The sequence below is a fragment of the Euprymna scolopes genome, chromosome 22 (assembly GCF_053919585.1).
Source record: "Euprymna scolopes isolate OS-2025 chromosome 22, ASM5391958v1, whole genome shotgun sequence".
In the NCBI taxonomy this organism is placed as follows: Eukaryota; Metazoa; Mollusca; class Cephalopoda; order Sepiida; family Sepiolidae; genus Euprymna; species Euprymna scolopes.
Window position 1 is genome coordinate 110,915,488 of NC_136503.1, and position 20,131 is coordinate 110,935,618.

Sequence of the window (20,131 nt, forward strand, 5' to 3'; positions counted from 1 at the left end):
CCACCTCTAGCAGGAATTTAGTATGTACTAATTTGAAAAGTGCTCAATACCATTATAAGTAGAGCAGAAATAATATTATTGTAATGACCATATACAATATTATTATGTAATGTACCATACATATATATATATATATATATATATATATATATATATATATATATATATATATGTATATACATACATACACTTATATAAACTGTGGAAGAAAATCCCAAGAGAGTGCTCGATTAAGAAAATTTCCAAAATAGGAGCATAATATTTATTTATATATATGATACAGAAGAACTAAACAACATCGATAGTGTCAGTTTTGAATACAAACAAAAGAGACCAATATTTAGTCATTTATGTTGGACTCTTTTCAGCCTCTGTTTATATCAGTCTCCACGTAAAAGTGTGCAAGATGTCATTTCGATCGAGACAGATATAAAAAGAGGTTGAAGAGAGTCCAACAAAGGCGACCAGATATTGATCTCTCTTTGTTTGTATTTGAAACTGACAGTACCAATGTTTGTCTTAACTTCTATAACACACACAAACATACATATATATATATATATATATATATATATATATATATATACACACACACATATATATATATATGTATGTACGTACATACATATGCATAGGAAATATCAGGTAGGATTTTTCAAGTCTGTATATCAATGAAAATAAAAAGCCTACATAGTCAAAAAGTGGAAAAAGGAGGAGGAGCAGCAGTCGGAAACATTAATGAACAAAGAACAAATAATAACTAAAAGGTGTCTGTATACTAAAAAAAGGGGACAAAATGAAAAAAGTTTAGAACCTGATGAGTTTCGATTTTTTACAGAAGTTCATCAAAAGGCAAAATGAGAAAATGTTTTCATGCCTACAAAGAAGGAGTAAGACCAGATCAGTGGCGATGCATGAAGTGTACAATGCATACATATATGTATTGAACTAAAAAAATATTTTTCAAAAGTGCTCCATACAAATATAGAGCTTTTATAAGTGAAATTATATGAACAGCACAAAAACTCTATGTAGATAATTCTATATTTCGACGATGTTAATCATCTCGTTAAGGGTGTAACAATATATATATATATATATATATATATATATATATATATATATATATATATATATAAATATAAAAGGTTAGTGGGAGAGAACTCGAGTAGAGTGCACATTTATTAAGAAAATTAAAACATAAGAACATGATATTCTATATATATATATATATATATATATATATATATATATATATATTACAGAAGATCAGAACATCGTTTGTGTCGGATTCAAATATATACAAAATGGACCTATAACTGGTGTCCTTTACCAGACTCTCTTCAGACATGAATAAAGGCTGAAGAAAATCTGGTAAAAGAGACCAATTATCTGTCCCCTTTTTTGAATTTGAAACTGAAGGTACCAATGTGATTCTGATTGAGATTATATATATATATATATATATATATATATATATATATATATATATATATATATATTAGTTTTAATTTGTTAGAAAATATTCAGACTGCTAAATTGCTTAATAATAATGAATATTTATTTATATTACATAAGTTCAGATCAATGTGGTACCTTAGGTTTCAAGCTGAGAGAACAGAACCAGGTGAAAAAAAATACTCGGTTTTCTTGAGTCTTATTAATAATTATAAAACACTCATTGGCTTTCTTCAACCAAAGAGAGCAAATGTAACTGAAATAAAGTCAATAAGTAGTGTATAATTAAAATGAAGAAAGTCAGTATTTTTTTGCCTGGTTCTTCTCTTCCAGCTTGAAACCTAAGGTACCATATGATGAGATGGAGAGATGAAAAAGGAACAAATCAAATTTATGTTCATCAACGTTTCATCTTTATTTCAAGACTTCCCTAGGATGATTAAATTGAAGAAAATAAAATACTACTACAATATTTGAAAATATACTTGTGAAAAAGATAGTCTTGTTCTAATGTATTTTATTAATAGATTATAGAATTCTATAAAAAATATCATCTATAATCATTAGCACATACAATCAGTCAATAAATAGCAAAACTAAAATATACTCGTTTCATTTCAATTAAGCATTCACATTGGAATTATAACGGCCATATTTATTCCAAAAAGAACAAAAGTTGCATCAAATCTTTTTAAATATCTAAAGGGCTATATGACGTTAAAAAAGTCTCACTCACTCCACAAGGCTATGCACATTTTAAATACAAACGACTTTTTTTTGGTCTGAAATAGAACAAAGACATCCTTTTCACAAGTATATTTTTCAAATATTGTACTGGTATTTTATTTTCTTTAATTTGATCATTCTAAGGAAGTCTTGAAATAAAGAAGAAACATTGATGAACATATAATTTGGTTTGTTCTTTTTTTTTATCTCTCTATCTATCCATATATATATATATATATATATATATATATATATATATATATATATATATATATATATATATAGTCACTATGGATGTGTTATTGAGATGTGCAGATTGTCAGTTGAATGATGGAGAATATTATGAAAGGATTGAAAACAATGAATAAAAATAATTTATGAGGATGATTTATGACAAGTCATCATAAGTCATCCAATTTTGTTTGTTCATCTTTTTCAATCCTCTCATAATATTCATCACCATCCAACTGAAAATATACCTCATCAACAATTATCCTCAATTGACTTTTCCTCTTGATAACTGGTGACTATCTGCACTTTCTATTGGTTGTCTTTCACCTAAAAAGGTTTTGGCATTCTGGAAAGTTTCGTAGGATCTGACCACTTCAGACACAGCTGCTAACTATTCTTACCTCGCGTGTAGGAACAATTATAGTATGTAGGTTCTTACCTTGTGTATAGGAACAATTCGGACCACGGTTCTCATCTTGAGTGCTATTCGCGCAACGTTTTCAGTTGATGTAACCTGCGACCTGGTTCAGATGAATCTTGTAGAACTCGGGGAATCTTTCTGTTGAACGCGGGAATCCTCAGTCCCGGGTGACACTCAAAATACAATTAAGAATTACTTGGGATTTCTACCCGACCATAGCTTACGGAATGAGCGCATGTTATCCCTGTGGATTAAATAAAGGATTTCTGTTCAAAATTATGTGCAGGTTCCTGAGTATAACAGAAACATCTTCAGATTTCAACAAGATGCACCTGAAGAAGATCGGAGGTTATATTGACTGAAACGTTGTGCAAATAACACTCAAGACAAGAACAGTAGTCCGAATAATCCTAATAATCAATCCTCATCTCAAAAATTCACGTAAAAAAAAAACAAAAAAAAACGTAAGAATAATCCTATGCATGATCACATTTCCTCCTTTCGCTTTCTGATAAAGTTCCGAAAAAGAAACATGTCTGGTTCTTCAGTTTTCCATTCCAACTCTGTTTTTTTTTAACCATATCTTTCAAATATATTCATTTGTATCTTTTTTGTTTCACGCACGTTTGTATGTATATGTATGTATGTTTGTATGTATATGTAGATGTGAATTATTATGAGTTACTGATATTTTTTCTTTTCCAACTTTCTTTCCATTTTTCTTCTTTCTTTTCTTCCTTCATTCTTGACTTTTCAGGTCTGTTCCTCCTGCGTCTTTTCGTTTTCCGTTTTCGCATTAAGATACGTTCCAAGTTTTCAGCTTTTCAAACCATTTCTTTGCATATCATATGTTTTCCTTTGATTACCTTGGGGAGCCCGAGAAGTTAACATTCTTGCATTATTTTTGTCCAATTTTTATCAAAATTTTCATTTTGTAAAAATTGTCCGTATAACGTTCGAATGAAACCTCATTCGTTTTTCCTTCTCTCGTTCTTTCGTTTCCTTAAAAATCAGCCGGTAAATTTAAGGTTCATATCTTGCAAGCTCCGCAGAAGACGATCGCGGTGCTTCGGATTCCTTATTTGCATATTAACCAGATCATCGTTGGTCAGATAGCCAAGGTACGAGATCGAGTCCCAACCGTTAACGATGAAGGTATTTGTGTACTCGGAAAGACCGAGGCAGTTCAGCCACTCGGGCACTGTGTCGGGCTTCTTCAGATGGGCATAACCAGCATCAGACTGTGAAGAGAAAAAAAAAGAAGTTATCAAAATTTATCCAAATAAAATAATAAAGACATTTCTGAAACATGCGCACTAGAACAATATTAGAGATCCGAAAATTAAATCGATTTGGAAAGTTAATTGAAATAAAGTATTTGAATTTTGTTATTTTATATATATACTTTGGAAAGTATATATATAATATAATTATTTTTTTACTATAATAATTAAATACCTACAGACACTAGTGTTTCATCCTTTCGGGATTCTTCAGTGCAGGGTGTCACGATTAACACCAGCCGAACGATTCGAACCCCGCAACACGAGACATCTCTGGCTCGATTAACGGAGACCGTATCCATTCGGCTACCATTAACCGCGTGATACAGCATTGAATTTTAAACATTTTAATTTTAAATGTTCATTTAAAATATAAAAGTATATATATATAAAATATATAAAAAATATAAAAGTATATATATATAAAATATAAAAGTATATATATATAAAATATAAAAGTATATATATATATATATATATAAAATATAAAAGTATATATATATATATATAAAATATAAAAGTATATATATATATAAATATAAAAGTATATACATATATATAAAAGTAATGTGATTAATAATTTTAAATTTAAAAATCAAATTATAATCAAATTAAAAATCAGTTTCACAAGAAGGAACAACAACAAAATAATAAGATAATTGATTTTGTTGTTGTTCCTTCTTGTGAAACTGATTTTTAATTTGATTATAAATATAAAAATATATATATACAATATATAAAAGTATATATATAAAATATATAAAATATATAAAAGTATATATATGTTATATATATATATATATATATATATATATATATATAACTGTGGAAAGTTAATTGAAATAAAATACTTGAAGTTTGTTATTTTGTATACAGGGTGAGTCAGAAGTAACCGGGAACTTGTTTCATGCACATTAAAGGAAGCATTTTGAATTATATTTTACTTGTCCTCTTACTTATGACTCAATATATATTAGGTTGGTGCAAAAATAATGTAGTTTTTTTGAATGTTCCACTTCACACCAATAAACATTATTTTTGCACCAACCTTTGCACCACCTCTCTCTTTCTATATATATATATATATATATATATATATATATATATATATATATATATATATATAACTACTTCATTTACTCACATAAAATTAATATACGAAAGTATAGATTTATGCGTAAACTTTAAGTATTTACTTCGAAAGTGCTCAATACGTAGGTAGAGCTAGTTAGTAATTTATAAAATATATATGGCGATTAAGCTACACTGAATATTCTGCGTTTCATCCACTATAGGATTCGTCAGGCTTATGCGCGAATTCTGTGGTTGTTTCTCGTTTTTATATATGTTGAGGATTTTAGTTAGCCAATCAGCTTTCTAGTATCCACCGATGTTGACCATCTTATAATTTATTCCTTTAATTCAGTTGACTTATACAATTCTTGACAGTATCTGTTTCATAGCGCATAATAATTAAGTGATTGATTTTGCGCTACAGATACTGTCAAGAATTGTATAAGTCAACTGAATTAAAGGAATAAATTATAAGATGGTCAACATCATGAATTTTGGAATATAACTTTTTGTCATTTATTCTCTATATTGCTCTGTAATTACATTGAGCTTCTTATATAAGGATTGGTATATAATAAGAAAATATATTTCTACAGAAATATATATATATATATATATATATATATATATATATATATATATATATATAATCTAAAAAGCTATATGTCTGTCTGTCAGTCTCCATATTTTCAAACTATCTCCTTCGAAACTAAAAGTTGCAGATCGGAGCTAAGGACCTCAAATGACTGAACTTTTTATGGACTGTTCTTTCATGGTTAATAATCCGGTTAAAATAGTTATACATTCGTTATACATTTTGTACATTCATCTTAGTTTATTTTTAATTTTTAATATATAAATATATATATATAAAATAAAGGTGTTTATTATAATATTGCATATACATATAAGAATTAGATAAAAATATTCATAATATTATATATATATATATATATATATATATATATACACACACACACACACAGACATATACATATACACAGACACATATACATATGGAAAACCTATTTATCTTGTCACAAAATTATATATAAAATCAAGTAGTAAAAATCAGTTTACAAGCCAAAAGTTTCTGAAAAACCTAAAGTGAATATAAACATTAACATTTATATAGTAATCCAAACTAAATAAAAAAGCTCAATAAAATCAAAATAGGAAATAGAGCTTATTATAGAAGAACACAATTTAAGACTGTAAATTATACATGAATTTATTGTTTGATAAGATACTCCAAAGAAATATTAAAAAATATTAAAATTTCCCTCATTCGCAGAATTTCAAAGAAATGCGTTCTTCTCATCAGAGAAAGATATTAGCAAATATATATAGATATATATATTTGCTAATATCTTATATATATATATATATATATATATATATATATATATATATATATATATACACTACAAGCAAACTGTTTGGGCAACACATATTTCTTTTAGAAAAAAAATTTAAAGAGAAATATAAGACTCCAAATATTTTAGAGGAAATTTGCCATCTACTTTTTTGTTTCAAAAGCTGTTGACAAAAACTACCAAAAATTTGTACAGCAGTAAAAATGGTTGTTTTATTGGAGAAAACAAAATGTGAACAAAATGCCATATTTTTATAGTAAATTAAGTTTTTAGTCAAGATTGTCTGCTCTACAGACAATACGATGACAAGCAAGATATGGTCCCTTGCGATTCATGCTTATCACCCTTTCAGCTAACATAAAAGTCTACCATCATCTTTCCCAGGTTTAAATGGCTTTATTGTCTACTTGATCTAATTGTGCAGCCAAATGGACAGTAGAAACCGGAAGTTAAAAAGAGCAGACAATTTTGACCATAAAATTGGTAAATTTTGTAAATTGGTTATGTTTTTATCAAATAAAAATAAAGAAAAGTAAATAATCTGAAATATTATTTAAACCTCAAAGGAAAATAAAACAAAAATATCTTTAAGAAATGCAGTTTCCAAAAACTTTTACCTTGTAGTATATATTTATGCACTCTTATGAAAAAAAAAAAAGGTTATAGTCAGCTAACGTACTTCCTTACTTTTGTGTCTCTGCTACCGGAAGTGGTGATAAGGCAAATCGGTTTCTTCGCTTTTCTCTCTCACGCCTATATCTCTACTGTGCATGTACTCTTTTTTTTTTTTTTTTTAAATGTTTTTTCCATCTTTATTTTTTTATTTAATAATCATTGAAAAGATTTTTCAGTCTTATTTTAATTAAGAATTATTGAAATTAGTTTGATTTTGCTTAAGAATTCTTTTTTTTTTTTTTTTTTTAAAGAATTATTGAAAACACTTAAAAAATTTTAAAAACTATTTAAAAAATATTATGTATTTGATATGTTTTTTTTATGATGTTTGGAATTTTGTTATTTTGATTTCAATAATTTTATTTTTAAATTCAAATAAAAAACTTATTTTTCAAATTCAAAAAGAAGCGCATTTTTTATAATTTCATAAACATATATTTCTTAGAAAATTTCAAATGGAATAAAAACTTTTATTCTTTTTATCTTGTCATTAAAAGTGCAAATAAAGACTAATTGTGTTAATTTTATCTTTTTATAATTTTCTTAATTTTTATTGTATATTTTTCAATAATGCCCTTTTCTTATATTATAAATCGCTTCATGATAGAAATATTGAAAAGTAATAAAAGCGATGGAACTGATTTGCCTTGTCACCACTTGTGGTAGCAACTACGCTGGAAGTTAGGAAGTACGTTAGCTGATTATAACAAAAAAATAAAATAAAAAATAATTCATATTAATAATAATTCATATTAATTTTATCACAGGTCAGATATAATCTTTTTTCAAATACAAGATTGCAAAAAAGGCAGAAGAATGATATATATATATACCCCCCCCCACACACACACACACTCTTATAAAGAAAATAGTTCATATTAATTTATCACATGTCAGATATAAATTTTTTTCAAATACAAGGTTACAAACAAGGCAGAGGAATGAAAGGCTGCAAATGAAGCTATCTATTAAACAAGATGAACATTGGACATAAATGAAAGCTTAAACGTGACATGCATAGGAAACAGAAAAATAAACGCAATTACAAATAGAAAACAAACGTGTTGCAAATCAGGTCAGGCAATTCAAACAAACTCATGCATAAAAAAAATATAAAAACCTCAAACTTATTGTTTATTTTTATTAGATGCAAATATTGCATCTTCATAACTGGTTATCTCCCTTGGCAATCAAACTTAACCTTGCTATTCACTATAACCTTTTAAAGATAATTGGTTAAACTGCTTTTTTTTCTTTTCTTTTTTTTTTTAAATTTAGTTTTGGTTGCACATTGATAACCTGTTACAGGACACAGGATTGGAAAGTGTTTGGGACCTGCAGACTGTCATGCGAGATTGAGAGAACTGGAGATGTCATGTAGATTTGGTGGTGAAGCGTCCTGAAAGACGACGGAGACGACATGATGAGAGATTTTAAATTTAGAGATTTTTGATTCATCAAATTTATTTATTTTTTTAAGAGGAAACTTTGCTGATTTGGTCACGCTGCATGCTGCAACCCAGGAGAGTTCCTCCATGAAGCAATAGCTCCAGAACCATTCTGAGGTTGGCAAAGATGTCCAGGATGCCAGCTGAAGATGTGGTTACACACCGTCAAAGCTGATGTCAAAACTAGCACTGGTCCACAAATCCGCAGTGCTAATCACTATTTGGAGTTAGAGAATTTTGATTCATCAATCTTTTATTACAAAAAAAAAAAAAAAATGCTATATATTTTTTTTTTTACACATGGAAAATGAATTTTTTTATTATCACAAGATTAAAATAGAATACTTTATTAATTTTGGAGACTTCAAAAAAAATATAGGTTTTATCCAGAATTCCGCCTATATTGAAAAACGTAAACAACGAAAAGTCCTTTTGATATATATATATCCATGATGAAACGAAAATCTCATGTTCCAAAAATCATATAAATTGGTCAAGTAGTCATATTTTTATAAAGAAAATCAAATTTTATGAGTAACAAAATTCCAGCTGTTTTGTCCACCATTTTGAAAAAAAAAAAAAAAAAATACAAAGGGAGATAACTCAACATAATTCAAACTTGTGAGATTTATGTTGTAATGCCTATGAATTTTCATTAATCGCTAACAAATAATTTTCTTTATAGAAATAAAACTGCTTGATCAATTTACCTAATTTTTGGAATATGATATTTTCGTTTTGTGGTGGGTACATGCATCATGCTGATTTTTCTTTATTTTTGTTTTTGTTTTACTATAAGAGGATTCCTGGACAAAAACCAAAATATATTTTATTATAGACTATTGCAAAATTAAGGTAGGCAGATGCTAACTATTGTATGATAATATTTTCTGCAACGAAAACTAAGTATCGGGTGAAATTTAATACTTTTTCATATTTTTATAAAATCAGATTTTTTTTATTTAACTTTCTAACTGACACCTCCAATATGTCAAGGGTGCTCCATGCTAAATCTAATGTATTACTTACCATTAATTTTGGAGGCACTAAGTGTTTACTGCTTTTAGTAAGGAGTAGCCTCACCCCTAAGAAAAAAAATGCCACTCACCAAATTGTTAATAAAACTCACAATCATTTCTACAATCTAACCATATTTGGTAGAAATAAACCTCCAGTCATTCAATGACATCGGGGAGGGTACATTGATGATCGTCTCATCAGTAGGAAGTGTGATCCTGAATTAACTCTACATTCACTATGTAACGTTTTATTCATGTTAAAATGCAGGAACCCAAAATGATGTAGACTCCATCGCAAAGAAGACAAAGACAAGAAATAGGAAAGAAATTCAACTCATTGTTTCAGGTTTAAACAACAGATTTCCACCTCTTGAACGTGATTTTCGGACTGTGCACACGTTCTTCTTTTTATAATCATTTTCCTTGCCATCATCTCATCTTGCACACAGCTCAGTCATTTGCATGCAGCTGCCATACGTGTGTCCGCTCGCTGTTACAGACCTTAGTCTTATCAAAATCTGTTGAACATTAATGGCTGAAACTTATTAGGGACCCTACATCAATAACGATTAAACCAGCTAGTGTGGATTTTGACAAGGTTCACACTTAGTGCATAATGATAACACAAATCTACAAAACAGAATAATTTCCATGGTTGAATGAAATATGTTCATGCTGTAAATTTGAGGCAAAGGGAAGCAGGCCATAGACAAATCAGAGGTATGAGTTGAGATGCCGGATGATGTCATATTTTTCAAGCTTAGAGAAAATAAAGGTTTTCAAATGAGCTTTCTGTGGAAGTCGTATGACAGAAAGCGCCAATAATGTGAGTCTGCCATGGGTTGCGTAAGGCAGTTGGCCAGTGATGTAGAAAACTTTGATAATCGCTAAGAGTGAAATGTTACCCGATATCTCTGTCCACATCTCACCATTTCATTTAAGTTAGCAAGTTAACTAAATAATCAACTAAAAGAAAGTTAGTCTTCTTCTCCCAAGTCAATTTTCTTTCAAAATAAAAAATTTAAGGAACGTTTTCTTGTATTATTTTTTTGTATATTATTACTTTTAGCAAAAATAAAAAGACACTACAAAATAAGTGAAAAGAAAAGAGATCCATGTATAAATACCTTCGCACATATAAAGACATTTGTTTTGCTATTTTCTATTTTATATCCAAGCATTAAACAGCGATTAAACATAGTCTGTTGGAGATTAATGACTGAAACTCGGTGGACATGCCTGTTTTTGGCATGAATGGGAGAAATTACAGCTTTACAGCTTGTCTCAAAACATCAATGCATAAATGACCACAATTCTATAATCCAATTACACACACACACACACACACACACACACACACACACACATACGGTTGTTTTGCGTTAGATGACCAAAGTTAAACAACGTTGAACCTGATCAGTACTAAAATAGGTAGCCATTTGGGAATATGAGGTGTTGTATGTGCTCTCTGCTTATCTCGGCGTTGTTGTTTTATATTTCTCCTTTCCACTAAAATCAAACGGTGCCAATCCAGGAAAGATGTGGTTGGGGATTACACCACCATCACTTTACAATTAAACATGCTCACACCCTTACAAGGGGTATCCATTGTCACTCCAGACTGAGCGGAGACCATAACTTGAAGATGAGTGAAACATCTGTGGCTGAAGACACAGTCCAGTCTATTAAATTTCTGAATTTGTGAGATTAGGACTGATAGTTTATATTATTGTATTGGTTGGACTATTGTTCTCATCTTAAGTGTTATTTGTGCAATGTTTCAGTTGGATTGTCCTTTGGCCGTCTTCAGGCATCTTGAGTGTTGTTTCTTTTCCAAATTAGGCCTTATTTGACCAAAATCATTACTTAATCTCTATAGGCTAATTAAAGATCACCCTCAATTCTCTTTTTCCAATATGTCTTTTTCCTGCTTCATGTTTGGCTCTTTAGCATCTAACATCTCACCAACTAATACAGCTCCAACCTGCAAGATGACTCTGAAATTTGTGATACTCTCAGTTATTACTCTGTTTATTTGCCGCATTCCTTAACTTTTTCTGATCAACACTCTTTCAATTTTAAATTTTTTTTCCCTTTTCACTATTAATTAACTCTTTCAGTCTATTCAACAAATTTAATTCGTTATTTGTCAGTCTGATTAATACAAGTAATATAAACAGTTTAGACTACTTTCTGTTGTGCGGCTAATTTGCGACTCATCTTGTCATGTGACTGCTGTAGAAACTTTGTAAAATAAATTAATCAAGTCAAGCGGAGCAAAATTTTTAATTTCCTAAAAAGAGAAAAAAAAAATGTTTGCAAATAAAACAATGTTCAAACATTTTAAAACTAAAATAAAAATCGAAAAATAAGTTAAGTACAACATCTGCCATTAATTAGAAACATCTCGTGCGAATTTTTGTAACCGTATCTTTGTTTTACATTTTTTTTAAACAATGTCAGCTTTTTTTTTTGTTTGTACATAAGATTTGAAAGTTAGATATAACTATTTAACTACTAAATTGCACCCCCCCCCCCCCCGACAAAAATCTACACCAGTTTAAGGTCAAAGAATGAATAATTTTTTCTAAATTTTAGTTATTATTCATCGTTGGGGCAATACCGATTAAGAATGTGCCAATTGTGTGTGTGTGTGGAGGGGGGAATTTTGTATTTTTTTTTTAGTTTTAGTCAGACATACAAACATACACACAGACAACTGCCCCTTTATATTATTCATGAATGAAGGAAAAAAAAGTACTGATTTGAAATATTTTTCTTACCCGGAATAAGTATTTTTAGAAAGAAATTAATGCAAAATAATATATTTTCATTTAAATAATACAGTGGAAGGTAGAAATGAAAAAACGAGCTAGTTCGAATTCATATGTTAGACGTATTGCTATTTGGGTCTGACTTTGGTTTTGTTGCATCAGAAACTATTTTTTATCTTAATCAGAAACAGCATAATCATTTATGCCTGTTTCTTTGTCTATGAATATAATCAAAGTAAATATTGTCCTGTTAGGCTCCTCTCTGTCACTAACAATATTTTAGAATATTGCTCATGTAAGGTTTTTTTTTCCTGAAAATTCTGAGCCTTTTTAGTGATGTATATTATGGCTATCGTGTTTTGTGTTCAATTGCTTATTTGATTTGGTTGTGCTGACGGGCGGATGGTTGATAGTAGTAGTAGGAATGGTTAATGGTTAACTATTATGAATTCTTTTTAAGGCCGAGTATGAATACTGTCAAATGTTTGACATTTTTCTAGAATAAATAAAACAATAGATGTGCATAGGTATGTGTGTGTGTGTGTGTGAAAATATTTTACTGATAAACTCTTAAACTACTACTCACATAACACTGAAATTACATAACTAATCATACACGAATGATGATTCATAACAAATAAAATCTTTGTTTGAATGCATACAGAAATAGATCAGCAAGTTGAAATGCAAAATGTTCATTTCAACATATTTCAATTACTTTTGTGCATGCGCAAATTCATTCATAGCTTGAAGTAGTTTAATCTTAAACCTTTCTTATCTGTCGACAGCTTAAATGGAAGGGAACACATCTGGAGCTCTAAATGTTTTGCTTTTGATTCTAGCTGATAGCACCCAAGTTATCTTTTCCAATCTTTTGAAATCAGTACTATATATTAGGTACAATATAATATTCAATTTTAGAATATTGCTCATGTAAGGTTTTTTTTTTCCTGAAAATTCTGAGCCTTTTTAGTGATGTACATCGTGTTTTGTGTTCAATTGCTTATTATGTAACTATTACAAATTCTTTTTAAGACCGAGTATGAATACTGTCAAATGTTTGACATTTTTCTAGAATAAATAAAACAATAGATGTATGTATGTAAACTAAACTAGCTCCCCCACCTGTCTTGTTTGGTGAGGAGGGCGGCTAGTCTCCCTGAAGGATAAAAAACAAGACCTTTCAAAGGGCAAATGAACCCTTTTTCGGGGTCAATGGCCAACTAGCACCGTGTATATTTGTGTGTATGTATACATGTGTTGGGGGTGGAGAGGGCTCCCGTAAGCCGTGGTGAAGGAAACCTTTCTAGGAGAAGCAAATCTCTGATTTAAAAAACCATAAAGCGGGAGACCAGTATCCGCATTAAGCTGGTCTGCAGTTTAATTTGTTGCTGGCTATCTTGCTCTTGCTTGTTGCTGGATCTCAACATTTTAAACCGAGAGAGAGAGAGACTCAGCTGTCGTACCAAGCTAAGACTTTGTAACATCATCTGTGTATAGATACTCTCTCAGGCATTTGGGTTTATAGGCTTTAAGTGTCTGAGGGAGTAGCATTCGTCTGACAAGACGTTGCAATCACCATGTATGTATGTGGTTGTGTGTAAATATTTAACCGATAAACACTTAAACTACTGGTCACATAACACTGAAATTAACAGGAAATAGTAATCATACACCAAGGATAAATTATAACAAATAAAATCTTTGTTTGGATGGATGACTAATGCATAGAGAAATATTAATTTTTTTGCTTGTTTTCTTTCACCAGGACATCGTCAGGAGAATGTGTAAGATTTGGTTGTGCTGACGGGCGGATGGTTGATAGTAGTAGTAGGAATGGTTAATGCATGCGATGCCATTTGTACTCAGTGGAAAGGTAGGGAGTGTCCGGTTTTGAGGTGAGGGCAGGATCAGAAAGGCAGAGGGGGTTATGATAGACATTTTAAAATGTTTTGGCTAGATTGATATGCGACCATATTTAGGACAGGTTTTTCAGTTCTTATATACACAAAAAAACATCATCCAAAAAATTGAAAAAACAAAAAAAGGATATAACTAAATAAAAGTTCTGTTGTCTTTAATGTTTGTTTAAATGAAAAAACGCTGCCTAAATATACTCTATATCTATATATCTATAAAAGTGAACGTGTCTGTCTGTCTGTGTGTGTCTGTGTGTCTGTCTGTCTGTGTACATTTCCCTACGCAATAACTCTGTCAATTTTTAGTCTATAGACTCGAAATTTGAAATACCAGGTACTGAGATTTGGGAAAATCGATGTGACGGGTGTCAGCGAGAAATTTGGCTGTTAAGGGGTCAAATTTCAACGATTTGACCTTTAAGAACTCTACCAAACTCCTCCGACAATTTTGGGTCTAGACACTTGAAATTTTAGATATAGGTTCCTTGAACCTGGATCTGACTTAATAAAGTGATTTGAGCCCAAAACTATAAATTTTAAGGGGTCATAATAGGGGTCAAAGTTTTAAAAAATTAACCGTTTTTTTTGTTTTTTTTGCTTTTTTTGCACAGCATACACCTCCAAACACCCGAGCAACGCCGGGCACCCCTGCTAGTATATATATATATGTGTGTGTGTGTGTGTGTGTGTGTGTGTGTGTGTGTGTGTGTGTGTGTGTGTATGTGTATATATATGTGTGTGTGTGTGTATATATACATATGTGTATATATATCTGTATATATATATATATGTGTGTATATGTGTGTGTGTGTATATATATATATATGTGTGTGTGTGTATATATATATATGTATATATATATGTGTATATACACACACATATATATACGCACACATATACATATATACACACACATATATATGTGTGTATATGTATATATTATTTCACAACCACAAAATATTAATTTAGTCAATTACAATTGTTTCCACAGACAGGAATTCCCTGCCTGTTTCTTCAGAAGGTAAAAGTTAAAATATGTAATTTTAGCTTTTACCATCTGAAGAAACAGACAGCAATTGCTCTGTCCGTGAAAACAATTGTTATGGACTAAATTAATATTTTGAGGCTGTAAAATAAAAAACATATTCAGCTCTACTACCATATTGAGCACTTTTATTGTGTTTTTTTACCACTCATACCTCTCTCTCTCTCTCTCTCTCTCTCTCTCTCTCTATATATATATATATATATATATATATATATATATACACACATTGTAAACCTCCATTACGGTTACCATAAAAATCAATACTCTATTGTTCCTATTTACTTGCCTCCCTACGAGGACAGAGTTTGACACAAGATCAGTTTTTAATGTGGGCAAAATCCAGCTTTCAAAAAAGGGGCACTCTGGAAAGGAACAAAAATAAAAAATTGCCTCAATCTAGAAGGTTTACTCCACTAATCGAAATCGGAAAAGGCGAAATGTAGTATCAAAATATCAATTGTATTGTTTCTTTTTAAATATTGGGCTGATTCCTATATATACACGTTTCCCCCGTAAGAGTTTTAACATATTTAATTGTTACCGATGAAGATCAATTATCTGAATAATTATTCTTATATGAGTTATTATATTCACAATGTGTCGACAAATGTAACCTTTAACCATTTTTAGATGCATCTCGTTGAACTTTGGGAACCTATTTTTTATTTTATGAAAATCGACCCCGACAATGCATGAAGCCACTTGATGTAAAAAACTAAAAAAAATAAAAAATACTACTTCAAGGTCAAAAACAAGTGAACAGCAAATGCTAAAGTGATAGATAATGACCCAGAAAACAGCAATTCTTGCACCTTTGTCAGAAAATGCGCTCATAGAATGTGAGGAAATAAGGAAAGGGAAGCGAAGGCTTTCTTTTTTACTTATGTGCCACCATTTATCAAGTTACAGAGGCCACTCGAGGATAAGAGTTAAAGATGACCATTTTGTAGTCGGTTGGGAATCAGAAAAAAATAAAAAATGACTTGGGTACCATCTGCTAAAATTGAAATCAAAACACTCCAGCTTTAGTCATTATTTATTTCTCCAGCGGTGCTACCATCGAAGCCACCAATAAATGGATGTGAAAGGTTAAAAATTAAGCGACATTGAACTATGAATGTTTAATTTTGCGCATGTGCAAAAGTAACAGCCAGAGTAATGTTTTTATTTTTGATTTACCTCGTCAAGGTCAACTTTTGTTTTCAATTTTGACCCCTTAACAGCAATTTTTGTCAGCTAAAAACTAAACCTAAAGTGTCTGAATATCCTATATATCAAATTTCAACTCTGTAAACCAAATATTCAAAGAGTAGTTAGGTAAAGACATTTTGCACACACACACGCACACTGACAAGATCACTTTATTTATATATATATATATATATATATATATATATAGTCATCCACATTACCGTACTGCTTCGCTGTTTCACAGCTCATCAGTCCGGCTAGACAAGCAACTACAACGTTTTCCTCTTAAAGTTTACGCAACTATGCAGAATGCTAAAACTATGCATAAGTAGGATTCAGTGTAATAATGAAATTAAAAATTAAACCAATTATCTAATAATAAACCATAAAAATAATACAGCGGAAGGTAGAAATGAATAAGTAATTAATTAACACTTGTTTTTTAAAGGAATATGAAAATTAGTTAATCTTCATGTTGTCGCTTGCATATCCATGAGTACGTATATTAAGTTCTTTTTAATAATTTTGCAATAAGATCTGGCCTTCGGGTTAAGATCCAAGTAAAAAAAAAAAAAAAAAAAAAAAAAAAAAAATTCTGTTATTTAACACATACATACTTTTTTTTTTTTTTATAAAAACGCTGGTGAAATTTCTTAAGTAGGTTTAAGTCCATGGTGTGAGTGCAGTATTATGGTAAATGTTGCCAGTCCAGAGTAATCTCCAAAGTTTTGTAGATCATCTAAAAAGACCCTGTACCCTTCTCTCCCCCAATTTATAGTTATAGGGCTTCATACCTAAGTTTTTTTGTTTTGTGATTTTGCATGTTTTTGTACCACATAAATTTGTAACTTTTCAGACAAATAAACTAGACAAATAAGATCCAAGTGTAGTATCTGTTCTGATGCTACACTTAAGTTAATTTGTCTTCAGTCAATGGAGGTGAAACCCTTCTATACTAAGGCAATTTTTATTTTTGCCTACTTCCAGAGTGCCCTTTTTTTTGGGAGCTGGTTTTCCCCCACATTAATAACGACCTTGTGTCACATTTTGCTTTCATGGGGAAGCAAATAAATACCAAGAAAAATGGTAGGCTTTTAATATCAATACCAGAGCAAGAAAACAAAAAAAATTTATAGATGTATATAGATTTTATGTCTATATCTTATACAACTGAAACTTTCTGAATCTTATCTGTGCACAATGGATAATGTCGTAAAAGTATGACGTCAACCAGTAAAACAGGTAAGAAGTTATTTTCTGACAAAAACACAAAAAATGACGTCATCTATTAAAATAACAATGAAATGAGATGCCTGTGACATCACAAAGGACGACGTCATCCATTAAAACAGGTGAGAAGAAATTCTTTCTGAAAAAAAGAAATGACGTCATCTATTGAGAGATAAAGAATATAGATTCTTTGATGTCAAAAAGATGACATCAAAACAACAATGAGGAAAAAGATCTGTATGACGCACCAAGATGATGACGTCATCCATTACAGATGAGGGAGAAGGGAAGATACTCTCTATATTAACACAAAAATGGGATAACGTCATCCATTTCAAAAGACAGGAAGGGAAGATAATCTTTATGAGACCGCTAAACGATTACGTCATATATTAATCAGGAGAAGGAAAAGTATTTTTATGAGGTAAAAAAAAGAAAAACGATGACGCCATCAATTAAACGAAAGAAAGAGGAAAGAAATTCTTTATGAAATCATCCATTAAAAAAAGAGGCGAAAAAGATTTCAACAATTCTCCAGATTAATCCCTATATGTAATAATTTTTTTTTTTTTTTTTTTTTACATAGAAGTCACTACTTATCAAGGCCCGGAGGCCACTCGAGGATAAAGGTTGAGTGCACAGTAGTTGATGGGAGAATATTGTAGTAATCACTCGTAAAAAAAGAAAATAAAATAGCACAAAAACTTAATTATGTACTTGTTAGTTTAAAAGAAAAAAAAACAATACACCAGAAATTATGCAAGTTCATCCAGCATCTTTGTTTTTAAAAAAATTCAATTTTATTATTGGAAGCCATTTTCGGCCTAATTAATATCAATAGACAACGTAATAACTAAAACTTTATTTAAAGCAAGACAAAGCCCCCCCCCGCTCTCCTCACGTTAAGAATGGCTTTTTAAATTTGCACGCAGATGATTTTTTTTTTTTTTTTACATGGTGGTCACCACTTATCAAGGCCCAGAAGCCACTCAGGGATAAGGGTTATTGTAAGTACAGTACGTTAGTGTGGAGATTTGATGAAGTGTTTACTTAAGGGGGCGGTTCATTAGGAATTTGTTAACGTTGGACTTGAACACATCCAGGTTGTAGTTAGGTGGGAAGCAGGCAGACGGAACAGAGTTCGACAGGCGTGCAGTTCTAAGAAAGAAGCTTTGTTCATGGAATCCACGTTTTGATTTAGGCACAGATAAAGAGTGGGGGAAATTTTTCACAGTGGATTCAGCTAGACGGGTGTTTTTCGTGAAAGATTGATTTTACTTTTGGAAACAGAGATACCGGATGAATTTGCAAAATTTTGGTGCGAGTTAATTTTTTAACCTAATAGGTAAGTACATAAAGTTTTTGAGTTTTTTTCTTTTGTAGATATTGGGGTTAATCTGGAGAAGCACCAAGATTTTCTATGAGGCCAAAAAAAAAAAAAAAAAAAAAAAAAACAACGTCAGTCATTAAACAAGAAAAAGAAAAGAGATTCTTCATGACATCACAAAAAATCCATTAAAAAGGAGAGAAAAGGGAAGAGATCTTTTATGGTATCACAGAGAGAGAGAGAGAGAGAGAGAGAGAGGGGGGTGGATATAAAAAATACTACTCCAAAGGATCACAGGTCATCTAGTAGTACACTACTTAAACTTTATGGATCTTGCTTCCTTGTTTTCTTTTAAGTCAGCATAACCTTAAATGCATAATATCTAAAATTTTAAAGAAAAATAATTATTTGTGGAAAATTTATTTCCACTAGTTTATTTTGTCCCTTTCTTTCCTTTCTTCTTTGTTTCCCCTCTCTGTTTTGTTCCTCCTCCTCCTCCTCTATGTCACGTGATCCTGTTCTGTCTGTTGATTGGGCGGGCCTCTCTTTGCATACCAAGTCTGCTATGAGGAGCATTTTTTGAGTTAAAAAAAATCGGTTGTTGTTCTCATGCTGTGGAGGAAGTAAGTTGCGGATCAAACGTCGAGAAGAAAGGGTTAAATGTATCATGGTCAACCGACATGTTTAATCAAAAAAAGAGACCTATTGGTTTGCGAACAGTTTCTCAGTCCCGACTTGACTGTAAAATAGTTGAAAAGAAAGAATTGCTGATTCCTACAGAAGATAAAGGGATTTTTAAGTCAAGTTAACTGATTTTTGGAATGTGTCTCGGGCAAATTTGAGATGAAGGAAATTTGAGAGAACCAGCTTTTTAGTCTTAACTGGACTTGAAAACAGTTGAAATATGCGATGCATCCATAGAAATTAAATA

At 30.7% G+C, this 20,131-nt stretch overlaps 1 protein-coding gene across 11 annotated transcripts in view; it reads right to left on the minus strand.

Annotated features, from left to right (window-relative positions):
* Positions 1-3,552: 3,552 nt before the first annotated feature.
* Positions 3,553-20,131, minus strand: part of LOC145243643 (phosphatidylinositol 3,4,5-trisphosphate 5-phosphatase 2A-like) — a 399,304-nt gene continuing 382,725 nt past the window's right edge. For all 11 annotated transcript variants that reach the window (XM_080106681.1, XM_080106678.1, XM_080106675.1 and 8 more), the window contains one exon: positions 3,553-4,077. In XM_080106681.1, coding sequence (XP_079962807.1) covers positions 3,847-4,077 — 231 coding nt within the window. In that variant the 3' untranslated portion in view covers positions 3,553-3,846. The remainder of the gene's footprint in view (positions 4,078-20,131) is intronic.